Raw genomic sequence first — 20,658 nt, 5'->3', positions numbered from 1 at the left:
ATTAGCAATACATCCGTATCTCACGAGTAATTAGCAATACGTCCATATCTCACGAGCTATTAGCAATACGTCCATATCTCACGAGCTATTAGCAATACGTCCATATCTTGCGAGCAATTAGCAATACATCCATATCTCATATCTGGAAGGTGTCCGGGTTGTTTAGAACTGGCGGGACCCAAAACAGAGAGAAAGAGGTTGAGAGAGAAGAAAGTAGAAACATTTAGAACCGTCTCTTAAACTTTTTGTTCCGACTCCTTTTAACTTCTTCTAATTCAGATGTTTCAACTTTTCATATTTGTGGTTAGATTTGTCTGAGTTTATGAGTGTGGAAACACATTAGTACAAGGGAATGTGTCTTGTTCAACAAAAAAAAAGGGAATGTGTCTGTTTTTGATAGGCTTAGTGCCAATTATTTTAAAATAAATTTGCCATTATATTCCAAAGTTTAGATTTGTGGAACTTCAAAGCTTTTTTTTGCTAGTCATAAACTGGAAATATAGGGAGGAAAATTCAATATCTATCTCTACAAATTCGCCCTAGAGAAAAAAAATTCATCATTTACAATTTTGCAAATTTTATTTATATTTTGGTTACAGTGTCAATATTTCACTCGAGATTAATTTATAACAAATATATATAGATATTAGTCTCAGTTTTCACTCAAATTATAAAAAAAAATTTTTAACAAGACTAATGCTTAGAAGCAAAGTAAGATTAGTTTTACTTGAACGAGACAAACACTTCCTGATTAATTAACATTTTGACACCATCTTAAAATGTATGTAGTCGTTGTATAGCAACTAATTGGTGAATGCTTGTGAACAATTGACTTCTAATTCTTGTACTAATGCTTAGAAGCAAAGTAAGATTAGTTTTACTTGAACGAGACAAACACTTCCTGATTAATTAACATTTTGACACCATCTTAAAATGTATGTAGTCGTTGTATAGCAACTAATTGGTGAATGCTTGTGAACAATTGACTTCTAATTCTTGTACTACCAAATGGTGAAATATGTTAATGGTATTTGTCCATAAAAGGATCAAAATTTATTGATTTCTTTACCAAATAGTGAAATTATATTAATGGTATTTGTCCATAAAAGGATCAAAATTTATTGATTTCTTTACCAAATAGTGAAATTGTATTAATGGTATTTGTTCAAATTGTGGAACTAGAAATTAGTTTAAGAAAGATTCAAACATCCAAAAGTATATGCTTGTGAAGAAAGAAGCACTTTCTTGATTTCTTTACCATGTCGGAGAGTCGGTCTTCATCAAATTGGTCCCACAGAATATACGCCAATCGACCAATGAAATTAACCCAGCCACTAAGATTATGCCAGGTAATCAAAATCTCACGTGACTTTATCCCGCGCTAGCATACAGTCCACATCATCTTATCCGACGTGGAATTCATGCTTTTTATGTGGTTCGAGAGAAAAGCTCAAAATCGATAAAATCAAGCCGTTAATTTCTCCACTGTCTCTTCTCTTATCTCCACGTTTCTCCATCCTTCTGTGTTCTTCTCCTCAAAATCACAATAAAATCCCCAAAATCTCAATCAAAACCCTAATTCTGGTTACTGATTGAACTCTCGAAGATGAATTTTGGTGCAGAAGTTAGACCTTCATCTTCTCAAACTTCTGTAGTAACAGCAGAAAGAGCTTTATCTTTTATATCGAAAGGTTGGAGAGAAGTGAAAGATTCAGCAGATGCAGATATCAAGTTAATGAAAGATAGGGCAAACTCTTTCAGAAACCTAGCTACTTCTTTTGATAAAGAACTCGAAAACTTTCTTCATTCCGCTTCAGCTTTCTCCGTTTCTCCTATTAAGTCATCTCCATCGACTGAGATTGATTTTGTCAAGAAATTGCAACCGAAGATATCTGAATTTCGTAGGGTTTATTCTTCACCTGATTTCAGTCGGAAAGTATTGGAGAAATGGAGCCCTAGAGCGAGAATTAGAATCGACCTCTCAGCTATAAGGAATGCTATTGTATCTGAAGTTGAAGATTCGGATAAAATTGTTGAATTTGATGAAAAGGAAAGGCTTTGGCGTGGGAAAAATCTTAAGTTGGATGATTTTTGGTCTGATTGGAAAAGTGAAGAAGAAGGGAGTCATAAGGAGTGGCAGCCAATTCGAGCTCTGAAAACTAGATTGAGGGAATTAGAGGAAAAGAGTACTTCATCAGAGATTTTTGGGAATTTCAAGAGTAATGAGTTTATGGAGAAAGTAAAATCGAGCTTGGTAATTATTTCTTTTCAGAACTCTTGAATTTCTTCTAATTTAGGTGGATTCCTTTCTAGGTTTTTCTGCAAGATTTTACCTTTATGTACCTTAGTTTGCTGTTAATTTGTTCATATTAGGGTTCATTCTTGGAGAATATTTCACAGGAAATAATTTTTTGGGTTAGTAGAAGAAAATTTACACTTCATAGTAACTTATAGTGTCGAATTCGTGTGCAAAATGGGTGCAGATATGCCATAGTCATGCATGCATCATCAATTGGAAAAACACAAACACCTGCACTCATAGAACCCTAAACACCTGATAGTTAGATGATGTGGATGCAATACTATCACCAGTTTAAAAATGGACTCCCATGTGTGTCTGATAGAGAAAGACGATCGAGACCTACAGATTTATATATACTTTTCATGTTATTAGAAATATATGAACTTATGAACTCGTATCAAAATTCCTTGTCCTTCAGTTCTTTGAGTAACTAACACTTGATTGTTGTGTGCTTGTTTTTTTGTAGAAAGCATTCTGCAAGGAGCCGCAAGATTCAAAGGTTTGTCCTATAACCTAATAGTTGTTTTGGTTTATAAAAGCTTTGGTTGCACAGGGCGTTGTTTCTTGTTTTCTTGTAGGTCTGCTAGGAGGAAAGTTAACAATACTGATGTTGCACTACTAATAATTGTTTATACGCTAGATTTAGTATTTAGGTTATACTTACCTGAGAGCTTTGTCTTCTTCATGAAGGAAGTACCGCCACTGGATGTACCTGAACTTTTAGCATATTTGGTTAAGCAGTCAGGGCCCATATTTGATCAACTCGGCTTTAAACAAGGTAATACCTCTACACTTTTCCTCAAGAAAATCTTATGAGTATGTAACTGGATAAAATCTTGTAGGTGAAGACACCTGACCTTTTAAAATTACTTATAATGTTAGATAGTAACGATTGTCATGTCAATCTTTTCGCCTGTAAACATTTCACGGGATGTACTTAGTTCTAGTGTTATGATGTGATGTAATTAAGCGTAAAGCTTCTATTTGCACCTCTGTTTAAAGAAATCACGTTCCTTTGAAGCTTAAACCTTGCAATTACAAAGCTCAACCCATGCACCATATTGGCCTGGTTTCGACATACAGGCTTAAGTCTAAAGCCACTGGTTCTGTTCCTGAATAAGTCACTGGTTTTGTTCCTTAGCTCTAGTGATGAGTTTACATATTTCTCGTTTTCTGGTTCTCTATTGTAAGTCAATGGGTGAAATTTTATGCTATATGACAAGAATAAAATTACAACATTACTTCTAACTACTCGTGTTAATGCTTGCAGATCTATGCCACAAGTTGGTTGAAACTTTTTGCAACAAATATAGGAGCCAACTTATATTGCGCTCCTTGTCATCTGATGAAGCATCCTTTATTGAAAATGAGAACGTTAATGATGAGCTTGATTTAAGGATAGCTAGTGTAATACGTAGTACAGGACACTCTTACGAAGGAGGCCTGTGGTCTGATTCTGTAAAGCGTGCCCCTACAGATGGAAAAAGACATTTTTCAATAGTTACAACTGCCAGTCTTCCTTGGATGACTGGTACTGCTATAAATCCATTATTCCGGGCGGCATATCTAGCAAATTCTGCAAAGCAAAATGTAACACTTTTAGTACCCTGGCTCTGCAAGCCAGACCAGGAACTTGTTTATCCCAATAAACTCACTTTCAGTTCTCCTGATGAGCAAGAAGCTTATATAAGGAAGTGGTTAGAGGAGAGGGTTGGTTTCAAGGCGGATTTTAAAATCTCTTTTTACCCGGGAAAGGTAATTCTCTGTCATGTTGCATTTAGTATTTTTTTTGTTTGATGATACAAACTCTATTGTTGTTTACTACATCTGCTTTCGTTTTTTCAGTTTTCTAAAGAAAGACGTAGTATTATACCAGCTGGGGACACGTCACAGTTCATTTCTTCCAAAGAAGCTGACATTGCTATACTAGAAGAACCAGAACATCTGAACTGGTATCATCATGGTAGGCGCTGGACTGATAAGTTTAATCATGTCGTTGGCGTTGTCCATACAAATTATTTGGAGTATATCAAGAGAGAAAAAAATGGCGCTCTCCAAGCTTTCCTTGTGAAACACATTAATAATTGGGTTACCAGAGCTTACTGCCACAAGGTTTGTGGTCCAATCAGTTAAACATTTCAATACTGAACATGTTGTTGCCATGCACTGCTTGTTTCATCATGCTAGTTTTTCTTTCGGATGTGCTAACCTCTAGAGCTTTAACGAAATTGAAGTTTATCTTCGTGCAGGTTCTTCGTCTTTCTGCAGCAACCCAAGATCTGCCCAAATCTGTCGTGTGCAATGTGCATGGTGTGAATCCCAAGTTTCTAAAGGTTGGAGAAAGGGTAGCAGAAGAAAGGGAACGTGGGCAGCAAGCATTTTCAAAGGGGGCATATTTCTTGGGCAAAATGGTGTGGGCAAAAGGGTACAGAGAATTGATCGATTTGTTATCAAAGCATAAGAATGATCTTGAAGGTTTCAAACTAGATGTGTTCGGTAATGGAGAGGATGCACATGAAGTCCAATCTTCTGCAAAGAAACTTGACTTGAACCTGAACTTTCTTAAAGGGCGAGATCATGCGGATGATTCACTTCATGGGTGAGTTTTACAAACTACAAACTTCGTACTGTATTGTTTGTGTTTCCTTTCTCTCTCTAGGTTCTAAACAAAGTCTTAATGCTTGCAGTTACAAGGTCTTCATAAATCCTAGTGTGAGTGATGTTCTTTGCACGGCAACAGCCGAAGCCCTAGCAATGGGGAAGTTTGTGATCTGTGCAGACCATCCATCAAATGAGTTTTTCAGATCATTCCCCAACTGCTTAACTTACAAAACATCAGAAGATTTTGTGGCTAAAGTAAGAGAAGCACTTGATAATGATCCCCAACCTCTTACTCCCGAGCAAAGATATAACCTTTCATGGGAAGCAGCAACTCAGAGATTCATAGAGTACTCTGAACTAGACAAGATCTTGAATTCTAACACAGCAGAATCAAGTCGAACAAACAAGAAAATGTTGAAATCAGTTTCATTGCCTAACTTATCTGAGATGGTAGACGGGGGGCTGGCTTTCGCTCATTACTGTCTCACGGGGAATGAAATTCTGAGGTTAACGACAGGAGCAATACCTGGAACACGGGAGTACAGCAAACAGCACAGTGAGGATCTCCACCTCTTGCCCCCTCAAGTAGAAAATCCTGTTTACCACTGGTAAGTCGATCGTTTCTGTGCAAGTAGCTCATTTATGTATTATAATTTTGTTGAATACACGTGTCTTAGGTAATTTCTACATATTGTTCTTTTCAGTAGCCTGTTTGTCTAATCGTCCTCATGTTTCTTTAATTATAATGTAACATATATAATTTTGAATGAAAAATAGTTGCCAGAATGATAACCAAGACCAACCATACACTGTTAGAATCTTTACTGTTGTGTTTTTGTTTTGGACTACTAATATGCTACCAAGCCATTTTTCTCTCACTGATTTTAAGTTGTGACAAAATAATCGTCCGTGTAGGTGAAGCTGCAATACTCACATTCTTATCAAAACCTAATTATTCAGGACAATATTTAATAAATTTACTGACGAAAAATATTGTCGAATGGGCTTTACCACAGCCACCACCTTCAGAACTGTTTTCACCAGCAACATCATCACCAACCACCACCTTCATCTCTTCTCCTCACCCAACAGCAGAGGAAGCCTCTGCTGCAGGTACTCCTTCATCACTGACCAAGGGCAAACCCCTTCGTCTGTGACCAATGGCGAGCTTGTTCGATCTCTTTACATATGAGCTTGCGTTTCTCTCTCAAAATTTTATTTTCCTATATTCCCATAAAGTATGGAATAAGCTCATAAAGTATGGAATAAGCTATACATACAAAATTTTAAGTTAGTTGTCCCTAATGCACTTTTACCAAATTCAATGTTGGGTGAGATAATGGTGCTTCATCTTATACATCCCGCTTATTACCTAGTTGATTGCAACTTGCACCGAAAAAAAGAAAGAAAGAAAAACAGACAAACAAAGAAGTTGAAATTCTAATCCAATATGAAGTAGGTCTTATCACTCACGAATATTTAATTTGATGACGAAATTTTCTTTAATTTGATGACAAATAAAAGATAATTAAAGTGCTTTTTGTTAGTAAACTTGAGTTATTTATAGTAAACATGATGTTAACATCTAATTGAATTTTAAAAGATTTTCACCCTAAGTAAAAATAATTTATAGTTGGCTAGATCTATTAGGTCACAAGCCAACAAAACTATGTACTTTGTTCCACTATCTAGATCTCTCTCACGCTCTCTCAATCTCTTTCTAAGATATTACATTCACTTTAATCAAATGTAGATAAAGAGAAAAAGTGATTATATACTTAGAGTCAAAGTAACCAAATTCACCTGTGATGGGTGTCTATATCTACCTCTAGTTGACAATATCAAATAAAAGTTGTACGGTTTATATGTTTTTTTTCTTCACATTGTACTTACTTAAATATCTTTGACATTTTGGTCCATGACACATGCAATTGTGCAAATGGTACGTGGTACAAAACTTCATTTCGTAGTCCGAACTTCTGTTTTCTCAACTAGTGTGCCAGTAAGTTCTCAAGTAGTGACATGGGAAACAAGTTTTAACATTGGAAGAATTTAGATTGTTTAAACGAATGTCATGAGCTAATTCGGTCTCTTGGCTTGCTCTCTAGATCACTAGTTTGTTAACGTTCTTGACGCACTAATTGAAAAGTAGCATTAATGTTAATGCAGTAAGGATGGTGAGTGTGACTTATATCGAGTTTGGTTAAATTCTTGAAAAAGTGAACTCAGAATGATGGAGGAAATCAGAAGTAAACTTCCCCTAAATTCAAAAAAGGTGGAACTACTCCAAGTGGGGAACAACTCAAAACTCCACCTTTGAAATTTAGAATACTCAAAACACTTTTTTGTTCCTTCAATTTTTTTTGTTTTCTAGTGCTTCTCGAAAAAGTCTTTTGATATTGATTTTGATTAGAGTAGTATTCTTTGGATGTTATCTGCATATGCACTATTAAGATTGAGATGTATTTGGGAGAGAATGATGGATATGAAAGAAAAGTAAAGAAGATGACCTAAACTCAAGATAACAACACTAAATTGCATTCTTGATAAAATAACTAAACACTCAATTTTCACATAACTAATTGGTTTTATCACTCTTATTTGGATCAACACGAAATTTATGCCTAAGAATATAATTAATAACATATAAGTACTTTTAAAGTTTAGAAAGTGAAGTAATTGAATGAACATGGTATTAGAATTAACTCCATATCTGATAGGTTCAACAACCACACATGCTCCTAGTCACCCGAAAAAACCTCACGCGTAAACAGGGGTATGAGAACAGACTCACGTAAGAGAAGGGCGATCTTTAACGGGTTGGCTTCAATACCACTTGTCTTATCTCATCTCTCAATGAAAACAAGCTACATAAAATGAGTATGAAAGAAAGAACATAAAGAGATAAAAGAAATATATAAACCTCATATATTATATTTGAGATTAACTGCAAGCTACTTCTACATGAAAAAAATTACAGTAGGAGTTTTATATGTATATAGTTATAAGTTGGTATATAACCTAAATTTACAAAACTCAAACTACTAAACTTAATCTACTAGCCTCTGGTGAATTCCCATTTCCCACTTGAGTTACTTCAGATGTTTCATGAACTACAATTACAATATGGGCCGGGTCGGTATCCATATAAACCTGTTTTGTGGTTATTTCCTGATCAATTATTTGTTTTTCCGCCATTGTTGTAGTAGGAGGACTCACATTCTTGAATTTTGCAGTTTGGGATAGTTCTTGAACAGAATCTGCGATTTTCTCGATACATACTAGTATATCATTTAGTAGAGTAGTAACTGTAGCTGCTGGTATGATTTGTAAGAGATCAGTGTTCTTCAGTTTAGCGTTTTTTAGGGCGGTTTTCAGGTCGTCAGCGGCTGTTTTGGAGTTCAACAAGTGAGTTTCTATAGTATTGGTTTGAGTCATGGTTCTAAGTGATGAAGATAGTTCCATTAAAGCCTTGCTTAATTCCATGCTCATTTTTGTACATGTTTCTTGTATTTTCTTCTTGAACTCTTCTTGTGGTGCCTGCAAAATGCAACACAATATATGGTTAAGTCATGATAATCCATTTCTTGTTGCTTCAAGGGAAATAAAAAAATGGTGGGTACTTGTTATATTACTTGGAGCTTAGAGTTTATGCAGCCATTAAGAGCTTCGATTCGACAAGCACACTGACGAGTTAAAGCTCCAATTTTTAGATATTGTTTCCATGGATGACGGAATCTGAAAATACCGTGTGGTGGCTCCCAACTCGCAAAATTCGCCTACAAAATGAAGAACAAAATCAATAAATATATAAAAAACTAGCTAGTTTTGAATAATGTTTATAAATATATAGTTTTACTCACCAATGCTTCTTCGGTTGACTTAGAATTTAGGATACTTTTATACCCAAGAAAAGATGATTTCTTTTCAGCATTTTCTCCATTTCCTTCATTTTCAAAATATTCTCCTCCAAAACCTATAAGATTATTGTTCTCTTAATTAGTAACTTATCTAAAATGTCTAATTTAAACCCACAATATGAATGGTGAAGTAGAGATTTACCTTGTAAGAAACTTGCAAGCTTTTCAATGTTGAGAGAAATAAGTTTGTGTAAATCTTCACCAGCCCATACGGGGAAGACGAAAATGGAGATGATTACACATGTGGCACTACCGATTATTATTGTCGATAACCTATGATGGGCAAGTTCTATTATCTTCTCAACACGATAACCCGAAACAGACACCAAACTGAATGTCAATATAAATATTAGTACACCATAATCGTATCTCGCTTTAATGCCAGGAAAGAATCGTACAAAAGACGATGTAGCAGCTGCAAAACCATAAGAGAAAAAGTTAAGAACTCTTAAGAAAAAGAAAAAAAATTCTTAATATGAAGTGTTTGTTTGTTAAGATATGTGTTTACTAACCAAGTAGGAAGACAAAGAGACCAAGTAAGATGGGCTCTCCATCTCTTCCAGCCAATGTTGCTAAATGATGAGCTCCAACTCCTAAAGCCCCTGCTAGCATTGTTGCTATTCCTCTATTTAGGCCTTTACCCAAAGTTGCCCCTGGTTTATAAAAGAATTACATAGAAAAAAGTTTAAAATAAACATAATTTGATGTAAATTATTTAGTTATATAAACCACATGACATGGATGATGAAAATTTATTTGGACAGAGCTGATGTCATAAATATTTGTAGGGTCAAGTATAGCATCTTCGTATCTAACGTGTTATGTGAATGTATCATGTGTTCAGAAAATGTGGTCCTTATATATAGTATCGTGGGGTATATAAAAGGTGAATTTGGAGCTTGTATGATTGATGGAAACTTACCGACACTAAACTCAAAAACAACGACGACGGTTAAAACAGCCCACATAGTAGCTACACCAAAACCACCATAAAGAGGTCTAAAGTAGAAGAGTAGAGAAACCAATGAGAGAGCTAAGCCCACTTTGATTGAATGAGTAACTCTTCTTGGGTCATCTTGTCCAAGCTTTTTTACCTTAATTGCTACTTGAACAAATTTGCCCATTACTCTACTAGGCAAGGACATTAGCCACTGCCACCCATTGTAGAAACACCCTAATCTCTCTTGATTTGTTGATTCAATCTCCATCTTTTTTACCTTATTAAGTAATTGAAAAGAACTAAATTAAACTAAAAGCACCTTAAACAAGTATGAAAACCCTTTCAAGTAAGACCTTCTTTTCTTCTCACTGCAATCTAGGGAGAGAAAGAGAGAAGAAAGAAGGAAATGTGCTTGAAGAACACTCATGCATCATTCTCTAAATTTATAGGAATCAAAGTAGGGAGGTATTACTTAATTATTATTACTTTGTTGACTCATATTTGTGTACTATTTTACTTTTACTTTTTGATATGGGTAAAGTGAGAGGACTAAATTAAGATTTTATTTGGTAAAAGGGTTGTAAAATCACCTAACTGCAGAGTATTGGATCCAGACCATTTCTTTAACCAGAAACAGTACATATACTCTGCAATATGAGGAACACAGAAAGTGGGAGAAAATGTAAAAAGGTAAGTTTACCATGGCCATCACTTAAAATAACTTTGCAGTGTTATTCTCAAAAGAGAGAGAAAAATGATCTCAAGGCAAGTGGGGCAAATGAACTGTAGTCCATTATATGATAATCATGTGGTAGCTAGTATATAATATACACCACAAATTAATACTTCTTTGTACAAATGAAAATGTGCTTATATGCCTAAATAATATATGTTATCATCAAACCAAACTAAAAGCAAATGGATTGAACTGGTTTAGGTGGACTTGCAGAATTTAGAAAGAAAAGTAAGATTTATTTATCTTTATCTGTAAATCCTGCTCATTCACCTAAGCTGGTTAGGAGTCACCCGACCTATGGGTAGACGTGTATACTCTGGGTGGAGGGGAGGGGATATGATAGCTTGACCAAAAGAGAGAATTTACGTACATGTGAATCACTAAGATCACGCCTGCGATATGTACACAAACTTATTAGTACTCCTTAGAATTAAGGACTACTAATAAGTTTCACCCATTTAATAACTATTAATCACTAGTTATATAGTGGTGGCCTGGTGGGTACCCACTATTTTAGGTTCTTTTACATAAAAACGTGTATAAGCCTCTGCCTTTTTGTTCTTTAAACCTTGTATAAAATTTGGATCAAGTGGATGTCCAAGCCGCCTAATGTCAAGATTCCGGAATTACGAATGTGCTATGTTAAACTAATACAGTAATTGTGAAGAATTTGTGTACATATCGCATAATAATCCACATAAAGCTATACGAAAACGGTCTGTTTCAATAGCACATTTTGGTGTTCTTATTCAACCTTTATAAAACAGTGTAGCATTTGTTGCACATATGGAAAAATAGGAATTGTTACATACAATTTCATTAAGGGAACAGAAGGTCACCTAATTTTATCCCAAACTCGACGAAGTGATTTCAACGTATGATGTTTGTAGTCTGCTTATACCGTGAATTGTTTCTTCATCCTAAAGTTTTACTCAGTGTCTCAGTAGAGGCTGGTGTTGCACTCTTATGAGAGAAAAAAATATTCCCTTTAGATGGGGCCTCTGAACTCTGAAGGACAAGTAACCCAATTAGGAGCAGAAAATGTTTTTCTTCTTCAATTATATCCTTAATTTGTGTACATTTTCGTAGCAGCTTGACTAGAAATATACCCGCTTTTTCGATTTGATCAATATAATTTTATGACCCATAAGAAAATATCTTGTGATCGAGCCCCATGCACACTGTCCTCTGTTCGGGTGCCATCTCTTTGGCTATTTTGTTGCAAGTATCAGTAGTAAAATATCCCTCCCTGAAGCTTCTCATGATCTTTTAACATTTACAGCGGTTCTTAGTCCACCAAATCTGTCATATAATATCTGATGGATAAAAGTAAAAACTGTAACAAAATTCGATTGTTATACTACTAATTTTCGCTTATGCTCAATCTGAAGAAGGGAAAACACAACAATTTCCATTCATTTACTCTGTTATGTTTAATAATACAAACTATCGATATACAACTTACTGTGCTACAAAATTAGTGTCATAGCTTTGTGTCTGCAGTCTGACTTTAAAGCTCATCCTAGTTTCATGGTTTACAACTCATTTCATTTCGTCCCTTACGAGATGTGGGACTATTTAAGACCACATCCACCGATAACCAATTTATGTTTACTCCGCTGATGGGGTACATGCCCTTTACCCATTTAACTGGTGGCCACTTTCACTGTCTACAAATTGAATGTGAGGAAATTATGTAGAGCATTGTACACTACCCACATACTACGATAACGACGTGGGCTCCTTCCATAGTATTACTCTCCATTGGAAGTGGTCTTACGCTTCCACAATGAAGTAGTTGCTTGGGTTTCAACCCATCCGTCGTTACGGTGGCATCTGCAACTTCAAACTTGGCTAAGCGGGCGAGCTCGTTAACAGACTCCGCAATGATTTCTATGCAACCTACGATCTCAACTAGTAGAGAAGTGACAGTAGCTGCTGGTACAACGTCTAAAATATTCACATTCTCCATTAACGTAGCTGTTTTCAGAAGTGTTCTTAGATTATCAGCAGCATTTTTGAGTTGTTCCTGTACAACTATACCATTAGGTTGTGTCATTGTTTTAATTGCCCTAGATAATTCCATCAAAGCCTTGCTACATTCCATGGTCATTTCTATGCATGAATCTTGAATTATCTTCTTGATTTCTATAGGTGCCTGCATCAATAACAAGAGCAAAAACAACTTTGTTAGGTCAAAGACTAAAAAAAGTAGTTAGAATTTCATTGATATATTATAGATTACAAGTACCAAATGGTGTTGGTCTAATAGCTTACTTGGACTTCAGAGCTTATACAATTACTAAGAGCGTCGATTAGATACGCACATTGTCGAGTTAAGGCACCGATTTTCAAGTATTGTTTCCATGGATGACGATATCTGAATCGCCCATGTGCTGGTTCCCACCTAGCAAAGTTAGCCTACAAAAGGTAATCAGATTTAGAAACTTGTACATTTATGCATGGGAGAGTATCACAAAGGTTTTATTAGGGTTTAGAGATTTCACTTACAAGTGATTCTTCAACTATCTTAGAATTCAAAACACTTTTATATCCTTGAAGAAATGCCTTGTTATTCTGACCAGAACCCACATTTTTATCACCATTATTTCCCTCATTTCCAAAATATTCTCCTCCAAATCCTGTGAAATAAGTAATGTTTTTTTTTGTTAGAAATAAGAAATTTATCATAATTAATTGAAGATTAATGAAAATTAGTAAGTTAATTACCATGTAAGAAATCTCCAAGCTTTTCAATGTTGAGAGAAATCAATTTGTTTAGATCTTCACCAGCCCATACAGGAAATATAGAAATGGATATGATCACACATGAAAGACAACCAATTAAAATTGTTGCTAGTCTTTGGTGGGCTAACTCTAATATCTTGTCAACTCGATAACCCGATATCGATACCAAACTAAATGTCAATATAAATATCAATACCCCATAATCGTATCGAGCCTTGATTTTCGGAAAAAACCTTGAGAATGAAGCCGTTGTCGCTGTAAAAAAAAGACAAAAATGAGCTAAAAAGTTCTGTAAAATAAGAAAACATTAATAAAAAGAAAAAAAAAGAATGTTGAAATGGAAATAATACCTATAAGGAAAACAAAGAGCCAAAGAAGTATTGGTTCAGCTATATCTCCAGCTAGGGTTGTCAAATAATGAGCTCCAACACCTAGAGCACCGGCTAAGAATGTTGCCAATGCTCTGTTAAACCCTTTTCCCAGTGTGGCTCCAACAGTGAATTCGAATACCACAACGACGGTTAAGATAGCCCACATTGTTGAAGCGCCTAAGCCACCATAGATGGGTCTCAACTCTCAAGTAGTAAAGAAGAGAAACTAGAGACAGAGTTAATCCAACCTTGATTGAATGTGTTACTCTTCTTGGGTCATCTTTTCCAAGATTCTTGATCTTGGTTATGAATTTAACTACATTGTTCTTCAAACTCACAGAGAAGGCTTTAATCGAAGAAAAGAAAGTATTGAAAAACCCTAGAAATGTATCGAAGATTCTTGTGCTATTATTGATCTCTGCGGTTCTTGATTCTATATCCATAGTTTAACAATTGTGGGGACAAGAAAGAGATGCCAAGAGAGAGAGAGAGAGATTTTTTGTAATGAAGAGAGAGAGAAGTGATTGGATTTGAATTTATAGGAAGAAGAAAATAGAAAGTCCATGACGAGCATACAAAAATCGTTTCCTCTTTGACACATGTGTGGTTTTCTCGTAAACGCGCTTATAATTCGGGATAAGTCTATTTCGGCCCCCTAAAAGGAACTAATTCACCAAATGGTCCCTAAAGACGACCAACTTCTATTTTGGCCCCTTTTGAGTTATTCCGGTAGTCAATTTCAGTCAACTTTAACAACTGACTCGTTCTTTCCTATTTACCCTTTCTTTCAAATATTTTGCCTTATTTATGTTTTCTCTCTCCGTCATCTAAGAAGGGTCACCGATGATGGTCAGACGATGATCCATCCCCGGGAAAAAAAGAATCTTTTTTTTTTCGTACTTCGTTCCTTTTCTCCTCCCACCACTACCACCACCAATAAAGATTTTTTTTTCTTCTTTCATCAGTTGCACAACCTAATGAAACCTCCGTTAATTTAGTTTTTGAAGCTTCACAAGTAACAACACTAAAAGGACTTTCATTAACATTGTAATCCTGTAATAAACATAAAACCCTTAAACCTTCGATTTTGAAAACCCTTTTTGTACAATCTAATAAACCCTCATAATCAAGCATGCATCACTTGCAACAGTGCACATACACCAGAAGCATGGGCAATTGAATTATTAGGGTTTCCACCTCAAAATTGCTCTTTACAGAACTCAAAAACAACTTTTATGGAACTCATTTCCGCAAAATTACTAAGAGAGAAGCAACGAAGCATCTCAGCCATTGAAATGGCTAATAAGGATTGCAAGGAGAGCTCATCCATAAAGCGAGCAATCGAATCATTAGGATGCAAAGTTCATGTGTCTAATAATGGTGATTGTGCATTGGATTTTGAAAGCAAGCCACAGGACATGCAACAGAAATTACCATATCTTCTTCACGGAGAAACTCATATAGCAATATTTCTTCAAGGGACAAATCTGATGTATCGGTTTCGATCTCAGTAACGAAAGAAGGTGATGATGATCGAAACAATTGAACTAGTCGACCTTGTAAAGCTTTTTGCCCATTACGCATTACAGAAGGTACCTGCAACTGGCCTAATGTTGTCTGTGCTCACGTTGGAAGTCAATTCATTGGATTGAGAGCGAACTTTGATACATTTGATAAACTTTCAATCAATGATTATTATTTCGGGTTGGATTAGATTAGAATAAGCTCATGTAGGTCTATTGGGTTGGATTAGATTAGAATAGGTCCGAGTTGCAACTTTGGAAAAGGGAGTCAAAACATCAAATCAATTACACGAAAGGGGGTCCAAACAACAAATCTTCCAATTTGAAAGGAGGGGCAAAGAGGAAAAGAATTAATCTTCTGTCATAGTTGATTGGAATTGACTGACAAAAAAGATGAAAAAGGGGGCCAAAAAAGTTGATAATCTTTAGGGGACCATTTTAACGAGTTAATCATCTTTAGAGGGTCGAAATCGAATTATCCCTTATAATTTCCATGACCACAGACCAATTCATAATAAGTCTCTCCCTCACTCACTATCTAAAGAAATAACAGTCTCTAACTTAGAGATTAGTGTAGGGTACAAAACTGATAGATGTTAAGTCTATTCGTAAACTCAAAACTCATTGGCAACTATGAAGATTACTCGGACTTTATACTTTTGGCTATTAGATTATGTTTTTAGTATACAGGACTATTCACGTCCTTTCACGTGTGTCATTCTCTAAACTTATCTTTTAGTTTTTAAGGAAAATGAAAAAAGTGCTACCATAGTAGGCTTGCCATATATCTAAATAGCTAGGAATGAACCATCAAAAGAAGATTTCGTGTAGGTGTACAGTACACATTAACATGTGGTCTCTTTTATGATTAGTGGTTTATAAACTTTTCAGGGATGACTACAAAATTTGTAATGTGTCATCATGTATTATGTTTTAGGATTTCCAATGTATTAAATATCAATAAGTTGATTTTTGGAATACCGATTACACCAACTAATAGGCCATAACGTTTTTTTTTATGTACCTTGAGTTTAAACCCATATCCTACAATTTAGTTAGGTGTTAGGAGATGTACAAAATCTTAATATATATATATATATATATATATATATAAAACGAACAAATAAGCCAATTGACTTACTGAAAGCACATTATGCCTATATTTTATATAAGTACTGGAACGCGTACAAGTATTTCGACCATGTGATGTAAATTAGATATATCTACTTTGGGTCTTGGATCTATAACTAAAATATTATTTGCTCTTTCATAATTTCAATTTCACAGAATAATAAAATGAAGTTTTTTTGAAACTTAATGGTAGTTCTTATCAATTTTCTTAATATTATTACTAATATTAATACCAATAATAAATGTCCAGGTATATTTTATTAATTTATTTTTTATTTCTAAAGAAAAAGTGATAATTTTAAAAGAAAAAGAAATTTTAGATAAGCAAGATATCTTATCTTATATAAATTTCTTAAGTGGGTGAGCAGTGTTCAAAGTTCAAACCCCCTCTTATCTGTAAGTTTAATTCAAAACCAAATAATTGAAAACGTGCTCAATTGTTTTATTTTAATTTCATTTTCCTTATATTTTACAGCATATTAATACATATCTCAAGAATGCACCCATTTACTTAACTATGACAAAATCCATGTTTTCACACATAAATTTTATATAAAATTTTACATTGAGATGTCAAATTAATGAAAGAAAACTAGTCATTTAATTATGTGTATAAACGCGTCATGAGTCACTTAGTTTTAACTATATCAAAGAATACAAAATTTGTTCGATCTTACAATATACCAATATACTGTGAGATTGTTAATTGTTGACATCAATACTTGTACTTGTTTTCTGTCTTTCCTTTCTCAATTTTTTTAATTACTCTATCAATTTGGAAATGGTAACAAACTAACAAAGACTATTTTTCTTGTCCTCTTTTGAAATCACAATCTTTTCTTGGTTATCTAGCCTTGAGAACAGTCCCACGTTAAAGAGTGGCTTCTAACCAAAACTATAATATTACCTTTTTTTTTTTATGAGAGAATACTATAATATTACATACATGGTCATATTATAACTAAGGATTTTTGAGCTAGGGGTCCAAAAAGTGGGGGGTAAACCCAAAAAAAATCCACTCTTGCCCAAAAATTAGTTGCAGGTCCAAATGTCAGATTTTTTTTTTATTCCCCTCTTGCCCTTGGACGGGACATGCTGACGTTTTCTTGAAAAAAAAAAAATGTCTGGTAAATAAAATAATTTACCAGTATACGAAAAATTCAAAGTTTCAAAATTTTTTGAAAATTTGAAAACGAAATTTCAAATTCCCGCCCAGCAAACCATCTCTTCCCGGTAAATAAAATAATTTCCCTTACACAAAAAATTCCAATTTTCAAATTTTTTTGAAATTTTCAAACGAAATCTTTTTTTCGAAATTTTCAAATTCCCGGGCAAATTTTGAAATTTTTTTGAAAATTTTAAATTCCCGCCCAGCAAAAGTGTCTAGTACAGAAAAAAATTTCCAGTAAATAAAATAATTTCCCGGTCTCAAATTTTTTTTTTCGAACTTTTGAAATTTTCAAACGAAATTTCAAATTCCCGCCCAAATTTTTTTTACGAATTTTCAAATTCCCGCCCAAAATTTCAAAATTTTTTGAAAATTTTAAATTTCCGGGCAAATTTTGAAATTTTTTTGAAAATTTTAAATTCCCGCCCAGCAAAAGTGTCTAGTACAGAAAAAAATTTCCAGTAAATAAAATAATTTCCCGGTCACAAATTTTTTTTTCGAAGTTTTGAAATTTTCAAACGAAATTTCAAATTCCCGCCCAAATTTTCAAATTTTTTTACGAAATTTCAAATTCCCGCCCAGCAAAAATGTCTAGTACAGAAAAAAATTTCCAGTAAATAAAATAATTTCCCGAAAATTTCCAGTAAATAAAATAATTTCCCGCCCAAATTTTCAAATTTTGTAATTTCCAGTAAATAAAATAATCTCCCGAAAATTTCAAATTTCCAGTAAATAAAATAATTTTCAGAAAAAAAAATCGTTTCCCGAGATTTTTCGATGGCAATTTTGTAATTTTCGATAGCATGAACGGTAAATACTTTATTTTCTAAGGGCCCTTTACGTAATTTTGACCCCCAAACTGACACATTGGACCTCCCTTTCATTTTTAGGCAACTTTGGGTGAAATTTTCATTTTTGCCCCCTTTTTGGACCAATGGCTCAATCCCTCTATAACTAATGGTCTGGCCATTTTAATTTAGACGAGTGCCCATAAACGCAACGTAGTTCTAAGACTATACCTACATGTGATAGACACAATGGTCGTCAACTCGTCATTCACTGCACTTCACCCCAACAAACAAGAAAAACACATCTTTGTCTTAAAAAGAATTTGACATAAGAGGCTACGTGTGAGAATATTCTCAAATGATCAACATACATCTCATAACCAACAATCTAATGCTGGCCATTTCAGTCGTTACCAAATGATGCAGAGTTTAGATTCAAAATCATCGTCGCAAAAGTAATGCATTCTTTTTATATCAGAATCTAAATTTGTTGAATCTGAATTGGATAGATCGTTTTACAAGTTAATTAGAGTGTCTGTTTTCTAATCTACATTATTATGTTTGATTTTTTCTTTTTAACTTTGAGGTTTACATCCTCAGCTATGAGTCTATAACCGAAAATCAAATACCTAAGTCATTTTTATTCAGTACCAATTGTTTTATTGAGTCATATCCTTCGTAGAAAAAGAAAGTAAGAGGTCATATTAAATTCAATCAAGTATGAATGAACTTCTTTAAGATTTCCAATTGATGAGCTTAATTAGTTATAATCAGCACTGTAAACACAAATTGTTCTCAGACTGTAATGATCATCAATAAAGCTCTTATATCAAACTAATATGAGATTTGGGAGAAACTAATATAAATTAATAACTAATTATACAAAAGTAAGGGCTGCAAGCTTTAAAGTTAATTGGCTCTAAAAATTTAGACTAATAATAAAAAGAGTTAATTCTTATATGGCCCCCTACTTTGTAACCAGCTTCCTTTATGGCCCCCTTTTTTTCGTAAATTCAAATATGACCCCCTTTTTTGATGTAATTGTCCTAACTACCCTTCCTTAAAATCTTTTTTCAAAATTAAAAATAAAAATAAAATTAATATTCCACCTCATTTCCTCTCCACCACACATCTCTCTCCATGTCAACTCTCTCTCTCCACATCACCTCTCTTTCCAACTCACCCCTCTCTCTCCAACTCACCCCTCTCTCTCTCCAACTCACCTTCATCTTCTCCGATTGAAGTCGCCGGCCGGAGATTTTCCGGCCAGCGACTTCCCAAAAAAAAAAAAAAATTTTTTTTTTCTCTCATCTCTCTCTCTCTCTAAAAATCCGGCGAAGGGGGTTTCCCTTCGCCGGATTTTTAGAGAGAGAGAGATGAGAGAAATTTTTTTTTTTTTTTTGGAAGTCGCCGGCCGGAAAAATCTCCGGCCGGCGACTTCAATCGGAGAAGATGAAGGTGAGTTGGAGAGAGAGAGGGGTGAGTTGGAGAGAGAGAGAGAGAGGTGAGTTGGAAAGAGAGAGGGGTGAGTTGTAGAGAAAGATGAGGTGGAGAGAGAGAGAGGGGTGAGGTGGAAATAACTTTTTTTAAATGTTTTAAATTTAGAATTAAGAAGGGTAGTAATGACATTTACTTGAAAATAGGGGGCTATATTTGAATTTACGAAAAAAAGGGGACATAAAGGAAGCTGGTCACAAAGTAGGGGGCCATATAGGAATTAACTCTAATAAAAATTATATATTAAAAAGGTTTCCAAGTGGGAAACACATCACCCTCCACTTCTCTTAAACTTTGAGATTCTTATGATGATAATTAAATGTAGATAACTCTTATCACCACCTTTTCTTAATCACCTCGGTTGCTTATCTCTTTCTTACTTGATTAATTATATTAGTTAATTACGAAATCAAATATTTATCGACCTAGCTAATTGAAGTGCAAGATAACTTTTTATGTAACAAAAGGGGATTATTAGTTTAATAAGTGATGAATTTAAATAAAAAATATAGTGTGCTAATATTGTAAAAACAATTTGACAGCAAGGTAGAGTGAACCTAGCCTAAATCAAGAACTTAACATAAAACACAAGAATTTTGAGAACTAAGAAGGTCCAAGATTAGGTCGGTTGTCTATAAAGAAGGCTTTGTTCTAATTATGTAACATCTATTATATTAAAACAACTCAGTCGGTTATCATGGGGATAAGTCTGATCGTCCATTTTTATTGGGATTTTCATAAAGATCACATCTGACGGCTGTTATAAAATCTCTTTTCGTGTAAATCCAGTCAAAATAGAAGGGCAATAGTGTTAATCAACCAAAATCGGTTAGGATGTCCCTACAATAATTACCCACGTATTTCTCTCCCCCAACTTTTCCTCACGATTCAAAATTCTGCCTCCTATATTGTCTAGAAGCCCTTTCCTAATAT

General features: G+C 34.5%; 3 protein-coding genes across 3 annotated transcripts; 1 reads left to right on the top strand and 2 right to left on the bottom strand.

Annotated features, from left to right (window-relative positions):
* Positions 1–1,430: 1,430 nt before the first annotated feature.
* DGD1 (UDP-Glycosyltransferase superfamily protein) lies at positions 1,431–5,699 on the top strand. Its single transcript, XM_086673502.1, has 7 exons — positions 1,431–2,254; positions 2,769–2,801; positions 2,993–3,080; positions 3,573–4,057; positions 4,148–4,414; positions 4,552–4,901; positions 4,990–5,699. Exons 1-7 carry the CDS (start codon positions 1,607–1,609, stop codon positions 5,513–5,515), a joined length of 2,397 nt encoding a protein of 798 aa, XP_086529628.1. The 5' UTR covers positions 1,431–1,606; the 3' UTR covers positions 5,516–5,699.
* A 2,109-nt stretch (positions 5,700–7,808) lies between these two features.
* LOC147546037 (aluminum-activated malate transporter 2-like) lies at positions 7,809–10,177 on the bottom strand. The gene is made up of 6 exons (XM_086638004.1): positions 9,746–10,177; positions 9,336–9,476; positions 8,966–9,238; positions 8,767–8,879; positions 8,539–8,682; positions 7,809–8,443 (listed from the first exon to the last, which is right to left on the bottom strand). The coding sequence occupies exons 1-6, from the start codon at positions 10,029–10,031 to the stop codon at positions 7,940–7,942; spliced, it is 1,461 nt and encodes a 486-aa protein (XP_086494130.1). The 5' UTR covers positions 10,032–10,177; the 3' UTR covers positions 7,809–7,939.
* A 1,708-nt stretch (positions 10,178–11,885) lies between these two features.
* LOC147546036 (aluminum-activated malate transporter 2-like) lies at positions 11,886–14,092 on the bottom strand. Its single transcript, XM_086635995.1, has 5 exons — positions 13,598–14,092; positions 13,230–13,502; positions 13,011–13,141; positions 12,777–12,920; positions 11,886–12,657 (listed from the first exon to the last, which is right to left on the bottom strand). Exons 1-5 carry the CDS (start codon positions 13,782–13,784, stop codon positions 12,211–12,213), a joined length of 1,182 nt encoding a protein of 393 aa, XP_086492121.1. The 5' UTR covers positions 13,785–14,092; the 3' UTR covers positions 11,886–12,210.
* Positions 14,093–20,658: the final 6,566 nt, after the last annotated feature.

The sequence above is a fragment of the Eschscholzia californica genome, unplaced genomic scaffold (genome assembly GCF_041429995.1).
Source record: "Eschscholzia californica isolate CP2 unplaced genomic scaffold, dmEscCali1.0.p SCAF_4, whole genome shotgun sequence".
Taxonomy (NCBI): domain Eukaryota; kingdom Viridiplantae; phylum Streptophyta; class Magnoliopsida; order Ranunculales; family Papaveraceae; genus Eschscholzia; species Eschscholzia californica.
The sequence above is the reverse complement of the archived record's forward strand: the minus strand, read 5'-3'. Positions and strand labels throughout refer to the sequence as shown.